At 47.3% G+C, this 13,693-nt stretch overlaps 2 protein-coding genes across 3 annotated transcripts; one reads left to right on the forward strand and one right to left on the reverse strand.

The window, feature by feature from the left end:
- Positions 1-817: 817 nt before the first annotated feature.
- On the reverse strand, positions 818-7,418 carry PIGX (phosphatidylinositol glycan anchor biosynthesis class X). Its single transcript, XM_035334283.1, has 6 exons — positions 7,296-7,418; positions 7,141-7,204; positions 6,756-6,897; positions 5,246-5,459; positions 4,059-4,159; positions 818-2,999 (listed from the first exon to the last, which is right to left on the reverse strand). Exons 1-6 carry the CDS (start codon positions 7,339-7,341, stop codon positions 2,838-2,840), a joined length of 729 nt encoding a protein of 242 aa, XP_035190174.1. The 5' UTR covers positions 7,342-7,418; the 3' UTR covers positions 818-2,837.
- A 117-nt stretch (positions 7,419-7,535) lies between these two features.
- Positions 7,536-11,053, forward strand: CEP19 (centrosomal protein 19). 2 transcript variants are annotated; one of them, XM_035334988.1, is made up of 3 exons: positions 7,536-8,277; positions 9,266-9,464; positions 9,764-11,053. In XM_035334988.1, the coding sequence occupies exons 2-3, from the start codon at positions 9,335-9,337 to the stop codon at positions 10,123-10,125; spliced, it is 492 nt and encodes a 163-aa protein (XP_035190879.1). In that variant the 5' UTR covers positions 7,536-8,277; positions 9,266-9,334; the 3' UTR covers positions 10,126-11,053. The 2 variants fall into 2 exon arrangements, with proteins under 2 accessions (XP_035190879.1, XP_035190880.1); XM_035334989.1 differs by having other exon boundaries at positions 7,536-8,209.
- The last annotated feature ends 2,640 nt before the right edge of the window (positions 11,054-13,693 follow it).

Below are 13,693 nucleotides of genomic sequence, written 5' to 3' on the forward strand. Positions count from 1 at the left end.
AGTTTCAGTTTGCTTTCAGCTACATTAGGTCATCATTTTATGTTACTCTCCACAGAGTTACTGCAGTGGCTGCTCACAGAAACCTTGCCCCTACAGACCCATGGTATTTTGGCCACTTTCTTTCTTCATCACTTCTCCTTTCATATTGCTTTGTCCCTCTCCAACTCTATTCTGTATTTGACTCTCCTTTTTGCTCAAGCTAATTCATCTCTGCATCGTAATGTACCTCTGAAGAAACTACAGATTTTATACTTCACAGTTCCCTCAGCTCTACTTTCCTTCCCTATAAAACCTTGCTTCTCCTTGCTGCTTCAGCCACATACCCCTAAACCTGCCCTATTCCTGCTCCAAACCCTTTTCAGAATCCTTAACCCCCTCCCATTCTTTTGTCTCCCAAGGCACATCTTTTTAAAAGAAACTAGGAGTACTTTGTTGCTGTTATACATTCATTGGTGATTCAGAAAGTCTTAACTCCCAACATGGCCTTTAATGCCCCCTTTTCTTTCATTGCTGTAGTTCCTTTAATTCAGTCCTTATACCCATTAATGACGGATAAGTTGTATCCCAACCATGTATCTGTCCTCTTGCTAATAACTCAAACTACCAGGCAGTCACCTCATTTCTGTCTTCACAGCTGCCAGATTTTTTTCAAAGATTTTTTTCACTGCCTCACAGCTCCTCAGCAATTTCTTCAGGACTGGCACCTACATTCTGCTATCTGGCACACACACCAGGGCATGCCTGTTAAATGCAGTGATTGCTTAATGACTGTAGTTTCTGGTATGGGAGAGAAAGTTTAACTTAGAGATCAATTCCTTCATGCTTAACCCTACGATATTTATTATGCTTATTTACAACTTTTAAAGAACATCTACTGTACTTTAATTCAAATGCTATGCATTTAAAAAGAACAAATACTTGCTATTTGCCATAGCAAAGACATCCACTGAAATTTCTGCAGCTTCTCTAATATTTTACATTAATCAGAATCAATGTTACTCCAGCTCACCTGAAAACCTCATCAGTGGGATCTTGATGAATTTTCAGCAGATATACTGAGTAAATCAGGAGCCTCACAAGCTGATTAGTGCACTGAAAACCTTCCCTCTCAACCTCCAGCAGCTGCACTCTGTTCTAAAGTCAACAATCTGTTCCATACTAACAGTGCTAAGCCCCCTATAATTCAAGCCCCTCCTGCCACAGTTGCTCATAGAACATCCTACCACTAATGCACACTCACTTTCTTGCATCATTTGCACGCATTTCCAAATCATTTACTCATCATCTTTTATATCTTGCAATATTTTCCTCATTTGTCACAAGGAAATTACTTTCCTTTCATTGGACTACACTGTCAGGCAGCTTGTTTTAGCATACATGTGATTTCCAACTAGTCTTATCTGAGAAATTGTGAGCTTTCAGGAGATAAAGATCTGCCAGGCCAAGTGGCAGTCTGGGACATTGCCATTCCATGAGTCAAACTGCAACACAGAATGACGTACCTGCACCGGAGAGAAAGCACAAGGACAAACTCAACTCTGGGAGTTAAAAATGCCACTCAGAGGCAAGTGTTACAGCCTCTCTCCTCAGCCCTACTGCAAGAACCACCAAATCTCCCTGCAATTGTCCTCTTTAATTTCTCCCTTCCCCCAAACAGATGCAGTGCATGACGTCTCTGAGGTAGCGCATGAAGTACTGGCGCAGCCATCATCATTCAGCACAGTCAGGGGAAAACAAGAGCCCAGTGTCAGAGCGCTTGCCAACCTGTCGCGGGCAAAGTCACAAGACGAGCTCTCTATTGAATTCCAGCAGAAGCGGAGGAAGGATGCCCAGGGGATCCTGAAGCTACAGCTGGACAGTGATGAAAGGCTGATTCTGCTGTGAAGCAGTCATGGCTGCATATAAAGGAGGATAGAATTTAAAAAACAGCATTTTCATTGATCTCCCCCACACTCCCTCAAAAAATCACCTGCTCTTAACTATGTGAGGTACATTTTCTCCAACCGCCCCTGTGAGTAAGGTCACAATGCCACCTACTGACGACTAAAACAACCACCACCTTCTGTCAATCCAGAGCAACTCATTTTTTCCATTAAGCAATCCTTCCATTTCCATGTATTTATTAACTGCTCTGATGGCTGAATTCAAGTCTTCTAAATGTTTGCTTCCAGTTTGTATCTGTTCATCCGCTTTAATCTCCCAAGGGAGATTCTTTTAGATTCTGATACAGGGTGAAATTCCTTTCAAATTTTCTAAGCTCTTTCAACTCTGAATGATTTGACCAAGAGCAGCTAATCTGCTCTTGGTCAAATCCCTCCTAGTCCTTAGCAGAGTACAGATTGTTTAAACCTTCTACAGTCCCAAGTAAAGTACGCCTCTTTGCAAATTCATGCATAACCCATGTGGATAGTTTAAACAAGCTCCAAATTCAGAAACATTTATGACTAGATAATGTTTTTCATACCCTTAATAACCACTTCCCAATCAGGTGGTTTGAATTCAAGAAGTTACAAACACCTCTGCAAGGAGCAGCACTACAGCCGAAGCAGGCCGTGGCCTGGGGCAGGGAATCAGAGACTGAGCCTGTTCCTGACTATTGCCACACTGCCTGTGGCAGTCCTTTCAGCTCTCCATCTGCTTTGTCTATTCACAATGTACCAAAGTGGTCTTCTGTGCATGAAAGGTGTTTGTAAGAGTTAGGCCAAGTGAACTATAATCTGTTATGGGACCTGCATGAATTACCAAGATATAAATAACAGCAGAGAAGGATTCACTTAGGAACTTAATGTAACACTGAATTAGTTTTGCTGCACAGAGCTCAGTCGCTCCTTGTTTCTTTATTCTGAGCAGGTGACTAGGGAGAAGAAGTGTCCGTGCTTGCAGACAGCAGCAAGAATCAGACTGGAACAGAACACCGTGGCAAGAAGAGTCACAACGCACACTAAGGCACTATGTTGCTTGAGCCCCACTGGAACCTGAAGAATCAGTTCTTCATATGCCTACAAAGAAAAATACATGGATTATACACATTTAACAAGCTGTTTCTTTCTGACTGCAACTTAGAGGACTAGTAACCAGACCACTATTAGCCCTTCGCCCTTTGCTAAGGCTTGATTTTTTAATCCCAGAAGGAAACTGAGATGGAACTTAACCTTTCGATTTACTGCCCTTAGAGAGAGCCAGTTGCTCTTATTGTACAAAGCTCAAAAAGTTTCTGCTACATTTTGAATAGTAGCCATTTATATCCTCCACGGCTTTGTTCTTACTCTAAGCTTGCCAGTGAAGACATACATAATACAGCACTGAATAGAGACACTCTCTGAAGGAGCATTTTCCAGATCACTGAGAAGCCAGTTTTCTCCATGGGAAACAACTATTTGGCTTCTCTGCGATGCAGAATGCTCCAAAATGTGTAACAGATACCTGCAGATGTCTTAAATGTAGGCAAACATGCATGTTACACAACCAACAGATTTGTTATTACACAAATTAGTCTCATTTCTGAATCTCCACACTAGCACAACCTTTTTGAGTTTGTAAAGCAGTTGTTGACCACACTAAAGATCCAACTTTCCTTAGTTTTTGAACACAATAAAGAAAACTTCATCTAGACACTTAGCCAATCCAATAACAAACAGAAGTGGCCTTTTTTAAAGATCTTACTCCTTCAGCTTTGGGGGGTTTACTCCTTTTTCTATGAGATAGGAACAGGGTTCTCCCACTTTGCTACTCATCTGAAAAAAATATACTGCAGAGACTTTTCTTCATTCAGTGCCAATTATATCCTAGGATTCCAAGTAAAGTATTAAGGAAAAAAAAGATGAGGAGAGCAGCTACTGTCAAGAGCATAGAAGAGCACCGAGTGACTGCAGGCATGTCCGAATGGCAGGATGACACCCATTAAAACCAGGTCAGAAAGGAAGAAGGGAGCCTCTGTAAGAATTCACACAACAAGGCTTTTATCGATTAGGTCCCATGCTCTGGAAGTTGCTCATCGCAGAAAGAGGCAGTAACTGTTAAACAAGAACCAAGAATTTCCTTCAGAAACATGAACTCACAGGTTTGTGCGTTGCGCTGTACCACTGACAGGGGTAGTCCCTTTTCCCTGAGCAGGGAGCTTCCACTTCAGCAGGCTTCCAACTCTCTGTTGACAGGTGATCTACATAAGACAGACACAGTGAATACCTACGGAAGAATCTCACCCCATGTGATATCTTGGACCTTTTGTCCTTAATGGGGAAAAGAATTCACCTTTGGCCTGCACACCCCTCAACTCTAGCCACGCAGTTACATTTTCTCTCCCCCAAAACCATGGAAGACAATCTTCCTTTTCTCCCAGCTGACCTCCTGTTGACGCATGCAAGAACTCCCCTCCAATACTTTAAATGCTTTTATATTAAAAATAAATATTTTTCCTGCTCATCAATATTAAACATGGCAGATAAAATAGAAATACTTCACACTCCTTTTATCTGACCAGGCAGTCTTTCCTGCCCCTAAGTTTATCCCAGAAAATCATTGCTCCAATAACACCCAGAATAAGATAAAGGAGCTGAGAATAAGTGGCACAGTTGATGTGGGGGCTAGCAAGAACATTTTCATGAAAAATTAGTACAATTTTTAGCAAAAACAGAGAACGCCAATGTTCCCATAAAATATTCACTGTCAGTGGATACCAGGTTCTTGTTTTAGAGGAATTTGGGAACCACAACCATCAGGAAAAGTGTTTGCTATATTTTCTCCCCTATTCAAACACGGGAAGAAAAGCTTGGAAACCTTTAGAATACTTTGATCGCTCTAAGTACCTGACAGTGAATAAATTTAAATACACACTGCACAGCCTCAGCTGCCACAAGAACGCTGTGAAAACATGGTCTGAGCAGCCGACCTTTAACAAACCAGGGCCTGCAGGGGGTGTGCCAAACAGACCAACCGCCAGCGCTTACAGGCAAAACAGCCCATCCCTACAGTACAAGGGTTTGATGGCAGTAGAACAACTCCAAGCAGTCTGTTAACAATCGGTCTGCCTTTGGTCAGGCAGCAGCATTCATCCTAATGCACAGCATATGCTAAGAGGAAGACAACATGGCCTTGACCAGGGCTGCTATCCTCCCCTCGTGTTCATGTGACTCCTGCACTCCAGGTGGAGGAAATTCCACCTCCAGAACACAGGTATAGATGCAGATTCTGTACTGCTCACAGCTCCTCCTCTCTCCCCAAAAAGAGTACACAAAGAGCATCTCACCATCGCAGCAGCAGACCAGTACTTCTGGACTCTTCAGAGCAACCAGTGCTTCCTCCCCGTCCCCTGCTGGCCGGTGGTACCGCACATGCACAGGCAAAGCACCTCTGAAACACCGCGAACAGCGAGGGTCGCGTTCCAGGTACAGGAGAACCACAAGGCCTGTGGCCGAGTACTCAGGAGCCTCCACATCAACAACGTCAGGAATTAACACCGCCTGCAAGTAAACAAAGATCCAGATGTGGTCGCAACCAGAATCAGCAGAGACGGGGAAAAAAAAGGTATGAATATTTCATGAATGATTACGGGACTTAAGTGATCACAGTCTGCTGCGGTAACCTAATGCAGCATCAGGAGGGGAAAAAAAGTTTAACTCCTGCGTTAACATGCTGTTCTTCAGAGCACCAAGGAAACTCTACTGTTGGAGTTTATTCTGCGTGTAGGGGAACGGTTTCACATTTGCATACCCCCACAGCTGTCCATAACAGCTACTCAGAAAACCTCTTAGTATCTCTCTGATACTCACCTTCAGTTGTACAACTTAGGTACTCTCCCAGAAGATGCCCAGCCCCAAGGCAGCATTGGGAAGTGATTTTCTCCTCTTTTTAGACATGACAGATTACTACAGTGCAATTCTAGTGGAAACCTTTTTCCTTGTTCTATTTTCTAACACTGGGCCCAATTTCTTGGTTAGGAGGATCAGGTTAGAAATTCTGTCCTTAAGCTGTTCCAAAACAGCTTTTCAACTCGCTCTCCAATAAGTCATTCTTACCTATGGAAAGTTTGCAACACAACCTTTCCGATAGCCTGACGCTAACTGAACAGGCACTAATTAGTAACACCAATTAGCAAGGCCGTAATTGCGCTTGCAAGCATTCCAACAGAAGCTGCTCAGTGGCACTGCTTCTATGTTTTCACTGAATTAAGCACCTAAGGAGATTACCATAAAGCCACAGCCTTAACACGTCTCACGAAGCGTGTTTTGGAAAGTAAGAAGGAAAGCTGTGATGAAACAGAAGCGGTGAGACTTCTCAGTCCGGATCCACTTGAAACACGCCGGGGAAGCCATTGCTTTGCACTTTTACAGACCTTGACACAGCGTCTTGGCAGAAAGACCGAACAGCCCAGTAGAACACGCTCCCTGCCTGTTCCCACCCCGCTCCTGTATTGCTGGGGTTAATCTTCCTTCTTTTCAGCCTGAATAGCTTTTACCACAGTTACTTATCTGAGGCTAAGCAGAGCTGACAGGCATACCTACGTGTAGAAACATCAGCAGCACGTTACACAAAACGTGCCCTCTGCCAGGTGGTGCTGGTCAGACGGCGACGCAATGAGAAGTCACAAGTATCCCTGTGCAGCAACCTTCAGGACAGGGAACGAATCACCTTGGTCCAAGGAGCCAGATGATGACCTGAGAGTGCAGCTTCCTGAGCAAGGCATTCTTCAGCCACTGGCAAAACACGTGAACGTCCTTACCTGAGGCTGCAAGCGGCCTGACCTTCTGGGTCGTTACCTTCGTTAAGTTGTGCTGCTGCAGCGATGCCAGCTCGTAGGGATCCACGTAGATTCCTGGCGGCAGATGAGTTCTTGCAACCACCGTGCATCCTCCAGCCCACTCTCCGGTTTCCCCAAGGTCTACCTTCACCAGCAGGTCCCTTAAAGCAAGGCACGGAAGCAACACGCTTACACCCCCGTTTCAGCAGGCGGCACACCCACCGGGAGACACGCGGGGAGGCAAGGTGCAGCCCTGCCGTGTTCAGCACTACAAACTCCGGATCGCCCAGAGCCATCCCGTCCTCACCAGCCAGGAACCTGTGGTGCTGGCAGCTCACCCCAACCGCGTACCCCAGACCCCAGACGCGAGCACCGCGCCCCTCAGACCCCAAACCCGGCCCCACCTGTGGAACCCCTCCTGCAGCAGCTCCTGCGTGACGGCGGCTCCGCGGCCGGCAGCCTGCACCTCTGGGGAAACCACAGCGCGGGTGAGCGCCGGCACAGCGCCGCCCCTACCCACCGCGGGGACGCGCCGCGCCCGGGGACCGAGGACACTCACGGAGGGCGCAGAGCAGCGCGGCCAGCCCGGGGCTCAGCCCCGCCATGCCCAGCCTCCTCCTCACGGCCCCGCCGCCCCGCCCCGCGGCCTGGCCCCGGCGCTGCACTGCGCCCCCCCGCGCGGCGGAGGCCGGGGCGGCCATTTTGTGGCGCGGGGCGCTCGCGGCCGCCGGGCTCCGGGAGCCGGCCCTGAGGTGCTGCCGCGGCTCCGGGAGCGGCGAAACCGGCCCTGCCTCGGGCCCAGCGCCGGCCGGGGAAGGCCGGGCCTCCGGAAGGGCGCCGGGAGCGCTGCCGCGGTCCCTGCAGGCAGGGAATGCCTTGTCCCTCCTCACCGCACCCCGGTGGCTTGTGCTCCTGTTTGTCTTTCTCCCCTAGGGATGTCTCCGCCGTGATTGCTGCTTGTACTTTACAAAGGGATTTTGGTGTTGGAGGCGTCGCTTCTTGTTTTAAGATACGGAAAGGGACTCTTAACTGAATTCTGCCTTTTTTTTTTTTTTGAGCTATTTTTGTTTTGAAGTAGAGCCACTGTTGTTAATTTTCAGTATTGAGGAGTATTACTGCGACTTTGAACTGTTTACTATGTGTTTTTAACAAAGAAGATTTCTTTCACCTCAGCTTCAATGTAACTTTTAAAGATTTCTTCTTTTTCTTGATTTGGAGACATAATATTTTTAGTTTTGTTTTTTTTATAGTTCCATGCTTTGCCTTCCTGCAGGCTGTGGCCTGAGACAGAGAGAACCTGGATGTTTGGCATATTTTCACTTAAAACCAAAAGGAAAGCATCGCGTACATCCAGCGTACTGAGCTGGGAAGGAGGATCCGCAGCCGCATTCCTGGGTCTTTCGGTCTCCTCTTGTATTCCATCCAACTTGAAAGAGCGGGGTCAGAGCTAAAGGAGAAGCTGACAGCAAGGAGTTCACAAGCATTTTGTGTGTGGACGAGTATTACCAGGCAGAAAAAGAGAAGCTGGCACTGTTAGCCAGTTTAACGTTCCTCTCCCCAGCTGCAAGACAAGATGCTTCAGAGAAGAACAAGAAGGGCAGTTACGGATGAGCTTTCTAACCTTGTTCATTTCGTAGCTGACCTATGCGCTGAGATACTCAAGGGTTTCACAGTCCTTAAAAATGAACTTCTAGGGCATACAGTCTGGCCTTGCCACCTATATGAATACAGCTGTAGATCTAGCAAGTCAGTTGGCTCTTCCACCCCATCCACCGCTTTCTTCACCTTTTATGTGTGGCAAAAGTTCCCTGTTCCTCCCCCCACAACAGCTCAGTATTTTCAAACCTTAATAAATCATTGACCTTCACGATCATTGTATAGCTTAAACTCTACCAACCGTAATGCCCTACGTCCAAAGCATTTCTGCTTGTCACTCTGAACTTCTCAGTTTCCTTAGTGGTCTACTTTAGCTTGAAAATGACTAAACAGGTGGATGTCATCTCTGTTTAAAAGCAGTGTCATACTTTCATTGATTCCTAAAAAGGAATCTAATCACAGTTGTTCTTCATTTTGAATCTCCTTTCACCTTATCCCATCCATCATTAGTCATAGATACGCTGCTGTACTGAGATCACTCTGAAACCATAAGAAACCTTTACAAAAAAACAGACTTGCTGCCCTTCTTTTTATAATTCCAGTGTTAGATACGTCAACTGTATGCATGCAGGCTTCTCCCTTACCTTATGAAACGTGCTTTAGGTATCATTTGACTGTGCAGTTCTTTACTTAGCTGTGGACCAAGAATTTAACTCGTGTGCGATACACAATCCAGATTCAAAAGCCAAGAGGTGACAAAGTTGTAAATGAACCCTCGAGAGTCATTCTTCTCCCCGTGTTCAAGTCCCCCCAGCGTTAGGAAGACTTGCACTGTGATGCACGTTGTTACTGAATGTGGGTCACTCTAATCCTGATAAAAGACAACGACCAAGAGCCACTCATGCTTTCTTTCCCTTTGTTCCTGTTTTTCAGTGAGCGCTGAAGTTGCTGAGGACTCTTCCGATAAAACCGAGCGCACTTCAGCTGTCAGCAGGAACTGCAATGGCTTGCGTTGTGAAGAAGTGTGGCATTCGCTTTAAGCCTCCGTCCATTGTCCTGATCTATGAAGAAAAGGACAAGGAAAAGACTCGCCAGCGCATCATGCCTGTCAGGAATTTCTCCAAGTTCTCAGGTGTGGTGTGTTTGCTTGCAGCATTCCCCCAGTCCCCTCCACACCCAGAGGAGGAGCAGCTGGTCATAACACCATTTTTAGTCCCTGCTGGGTAACTCTGCACCAGCAGGCAAGGAGTGCACAGTGGGGAGGTTTTGGGTAATGCTCCCTCTCCTGGGAAGCTGAGGGCAGCATCTTAATCCAAGTAGTGGTGCTGCTAAATCTGGAGGTCTCGCTTGTGAGGGCTTGGGAGTGGAGGATCTCTTTGTATGAGGAGATTTGCTTGCCCCTGTAATTCTTCAGGGTGGTTTTCTCTTCAGACTGCAGCATAGCTGCAGAGCAGCTGAAGAATAACCCTCGGCACAAGGCTTACGTAGAAGGAGTCTCGCTACGTCAGCTAGAGAAGCTACACAGCTTGCTGAAAGGTCATCTGAGCGGAGAGAGTCTGGCTGAGAGCCTGGAAAAGGTTCAGCGGGAAGAGACCATCGACCCGGAAGAGGATATGAACAAACTGGATGACAAGGAGCTAGCCAAAAGGAAGAGCATCATGGATGAGCTCTTTGAGAAGAATAGGAAGAAGAAGGATGACCCAGATTTTATCTACGATGTGGAGGTTGAGTTTCCACAGGATGAGCAGCTGGAGTCCTGTGGCTGGGATGTGGAGTCAGGGGAAGAAGTCTGATTCCAGACAAAGGCAACCCGGGTGGGCAGAGACAAATCCCATACACCTAGCAGAGAGAACGGTGTCATCCTACTTTGCTGCATCCCCTTCAGTTCATCTACTTGATGAACTGAATTACACTGGCCATGGAGGACCGGAGGCCTAAGGTATTGCAGTGGTTTCAGGTTTCAATAAACTTTAAGAAATGGAAGTGGGACAGCTAAACTTGTTGGGTGTTTTTAATCTTTTCCTATGTATGAGTGCCTACAATAATCTAAAATTACTTCTCTCTCATGCGTTTACATTTCAGTCAGCTTTGGCTGAGAACCTCACCAGCTTGCCCTGCTGTGATTTCTGTTCAGCTTCATTTGAAAATGAAGTCTTAAATATTTATATCTTGGAAGCAACGTTAAAGCTTTATTGTATGCATATGGTATTTATTGCTACTTGTTGTCATGTTAAATGTGTACTGGGCTATTTGCTGGATAAATCACTGCTGCAATGAGCATATTCCTCTCATGTTCCCTAAGCAGTGCTTAAATTTGCAGCTTCGGGTTACACAAATATAAATCCTTATTTTTAAGAAATGGTATATTTAGAAGGTAAGTTGTTCTTGAAATTACTCTGGAAAGGAGGTGATTTCAAAGTGATGAAGTGGGGCCTCTTCCTTCCTTACGCTGCCAGAGACGACGCTCTTTCAGTAAATGCTCAATTCTAGGAGCATTTTTGAAAAAAGTACTATGGTAGAAAGTCATAGAGTCTAGGGGTGGTGTTAGAGTAAAACAACTTTTAGCACTGCTGCCTCATCACACTACAGTTCCCAGCATGCTCTAAATAGTACCAGGGAAGAAACTGACATGGCAAGTAAACAAAACTACAGCAAAAACTCCTCCAAGTAGCATTTCAGTGATCACCGAAAAGTTTCTGCAAATAAATAAATATTTTGACTATCCTGCTGAAGTTCCGTTGCCTACCTCACTGGTTTGTGCCCTTCAAGACATGCTCTCTTGTAAGGACTAAGTTTAGGATTCTTTAGAACATGATGAAATGGTACACGCTGAAATGATAGTCAGTTCTGTGAAAAATCTTGCCTTCAGCAAGTCCTCTTCTGCACACCGGGCATCCTGCTGCAGGCGAGCAGCTGGAGAGGAGAGCAAAGCAACTTCTGTCCTACCTGCTGAGAAGAAGCCCGGGTCCTGGCTGATACTTCCATTGCTCACAGGCACTCGCAGTACCAGCTGTGGTTTCCCAAGCATTGCACAAACCTTCTCCTGGCTCCTTACCTCATCGTTAGTCATCATTCCCTGTCTGCTGCCTTGTCCAAGGCACCCTTCTGGCAGAGCCTCTTCCTGCGCAGCTCCTGGGACTCCAGTGGCAAAGCCAAGGATTCTAACACTTCTATTTGCTCCAGAAAGCCCCCACGGAGCCAGAGCAGGAGCCCTTGCTCTCCTGCAGCAGCAAAATCAGGCAGAGCACCCCAAATCAACCACATGGGAGCAAAGCTGCAGAAGCTAGCGATTACGGCAACCATTAATCAGCGCAGCCTGCAAAGTGACTTATTTCTTGGTGATGATGCAAGAGGAGGAACAAGCCCAGCTTGCTTCAGGCTGAATGCAAAGCTCTGGCAGCTCGAAAAGTCCCGTGCTTCTGCTGCCAGCTGACGCCATCAGATCTGGAAGTGGTTTGGAGGCTCAGGGCCTCACCAGGGTGGCTCGCGGGACGGAGCAAGCCACACAAAGCAGGAGGACGCGGGCATCTCCTTCCCTCCAGAGACCACGTGGGTTCTGCAGGTGATTTATTGCACCCTGGGGGAAGGATGCTGAGTGCTGCTTGTTTTTTTGCTCTCCAACAGCCTCCAGCCTCTTGCCATAACAGTATATTATGCCCAGGTTAGGAGAAACTTACTAAGACTTGCAGATGGGTTTTGACAAAGAACCGTTAATAGTAATAACAACTAAAAAAATAAATAAATGAGGCTGCGAGAGAAAATACCTTGCTCCTTTTCTTGTGTTTTCCCTGGATGGGGCACCTGGAGCTTAACGCTTCCAAAATCATAGCACAGTCGAGCTTTGCCCAAGCTGAGCACTAAGCAATGGCCGAGGGATTCACGCCAGGAACCGCTCCATCTGTGGCATCGTGATGGTAGGAAGTGGGAGGCGACCAAGATCAGCAAGATCTCCCAGCAGGATGATGTACAGCTCTGCAATTAGCTTTCAGGGCAATTAGCATCCAGGAAAATCCTGTGTGAGGCTTCTCATCGCAGCCAGCCCCTGCCCCAGCCAGCCATGGCTTTCCCCACAGGGAGGAGATCAGTCTCCTCCCACCCTGCGTCCCCAGACTGCCCCAGCTTCATGCCGCCAGCTGGATCAGGAGCTTTTTAAGCGACACAGGGTCAGCAGTGTCATTCAGCGTGGTTTAGTCCGCAGAGCATCGTACTACAGCCGCCTTCCTGCTGAGCATGGTGATAAGATGGTGGCTGTGCCGAGCAGCAGCCCCCGTTGCGCATCAGATAAGGCTCCACGTGTTTTGTTTTGTTTTTTCTGTTTTCAACTCTGCTCTCTCTGACTGCATGCCGCTGGTGTAGCACAGACAATGATCTCCTCCGAGGCCACAGAGCAAGCGGTTCCTTGCTGCAGAGAAAACCCAGCAGCTTCGGTTTGCTCCTCGGGAAGATCCCAGCCATCGCTCCCAGGACACAGCGGATGCGTCACAGCCTCCGTGCTGGGCAGAAGGGCTGCCACAGCATGCGGGGTGAAAGATCTGCCCCCGTCCCAAGGCACGCAGAAATAGTCACAGAAATGTTAAAGCATGGTGTGAAGTCTCACCTGTTCTCACTGCAAAATTCCTGCTTTGAAGATTTCAGTAACGCCGTGGCATTAGCTCGGCAGAGGCCACCGTCGGAGGGGGCAGACAGCCTGGGTGCATTATCTCAGTGCTGCTGGGGTGCCTGCCCCTGTTGAAACAACTTCCCTTGCTTTCCTCTAAAGAAAAAAAAATAAAATATGATCCTCCCTGGGTGAGAGCAGCAGAGCGAAATGACGTCTCAGCCTCACCAATAGTGCCTTGGAGTTTCCTCCAGGGGTGCGATGGGCCAGCAAAAATACCCATGGTGATGCAAGAACCCGGCTGCAGAGTCTGGCCTGGAGGCACGCTGACGTGACATTTTGTTTCACTGCCTTGTTGGGTCAAGGTTTTGTTTTTTTGTTGTTGTTGTTAAATGGGCTCTAGGTTTGCTCATCATTAAATCTCTCTTTTTCTCACACACCTCCCACATCAAGCTCATTTATGTTAATTAAGGCTGCGTGGACATTGTGCTTCCACTCCGAGTTTTGCATCTTGAGCGACAGTGGCACCTCTCAATGCCTATTCATTAAAACCCTGTTCCTGCACCAGCCTTTCACGTGAATATCACCAAATCCCAGCTACCTCCATGCCTGCTCACCCAACCGATTTTACCCCCCTGCTTGCCCACCCACCCAGAGCACAACATCCTCGCTCGGCTGTGGGAACACAGGTGGGGAGGCTAGAGCCATGAGGGATTCCCCAGCTGGCACCTGATTCACTTCTGGCTATTTCTGTCTGAAACAGG

This window comes from Oxyura jamaicensis, chromosome 9 (genome assembly GCF_011077185.1).
Source record: "Oxyura jamaicensis isolate SHBP4307 breed ruddy duck chromosome 9, BPBGC_Ojam_1.0, whole genome shotgun sequence".
Taxonomy (NCBI): domain Eukaryota; kingdom Metazoa; phylum Chordata; class Aves; order Anseriformes; family Anatidae; genus Oxyura; species Oxyura jamaicensis.

Coding starts and splice junctions, on each gene's coding strand:
- PIGX (XM_035334283.1), bottom strand. CDS start 7,341: ATGGCGGGGCTGAGCCCCGGGCTGGCCGCGCTGCTCTGCGCCCTCC. Junction 7,205..7,295: donor CGCGCTGCTCTGCGCCCTCC/GTGAGTGTCCTC, acceptor TGGTTTCCCCAG/AGGTGCAGGCTGCCGGCCGC. Junction 5,460..6,755: donor AGCAGCACAACTTAACGAAG/GTAACGACCCAG, acceptor GTTTACTTGCAG/GCGGTGTTAATTCCTGACGT.
- CEP19 (XM_035334988.1), top strand. CDS start 9,335: ATGGCTTGCGTTGTGAAGAAGTGTGGCATTCGCTTTAAGCCTCCGTCC. Junction 9,465..9,763: donor GAATTTCTCCAAGTTCTCAG/GTGTGGTGTGTT, acceptor TTTTCTCTTCAG/ACTGCAGCATAGCTGCAGAG.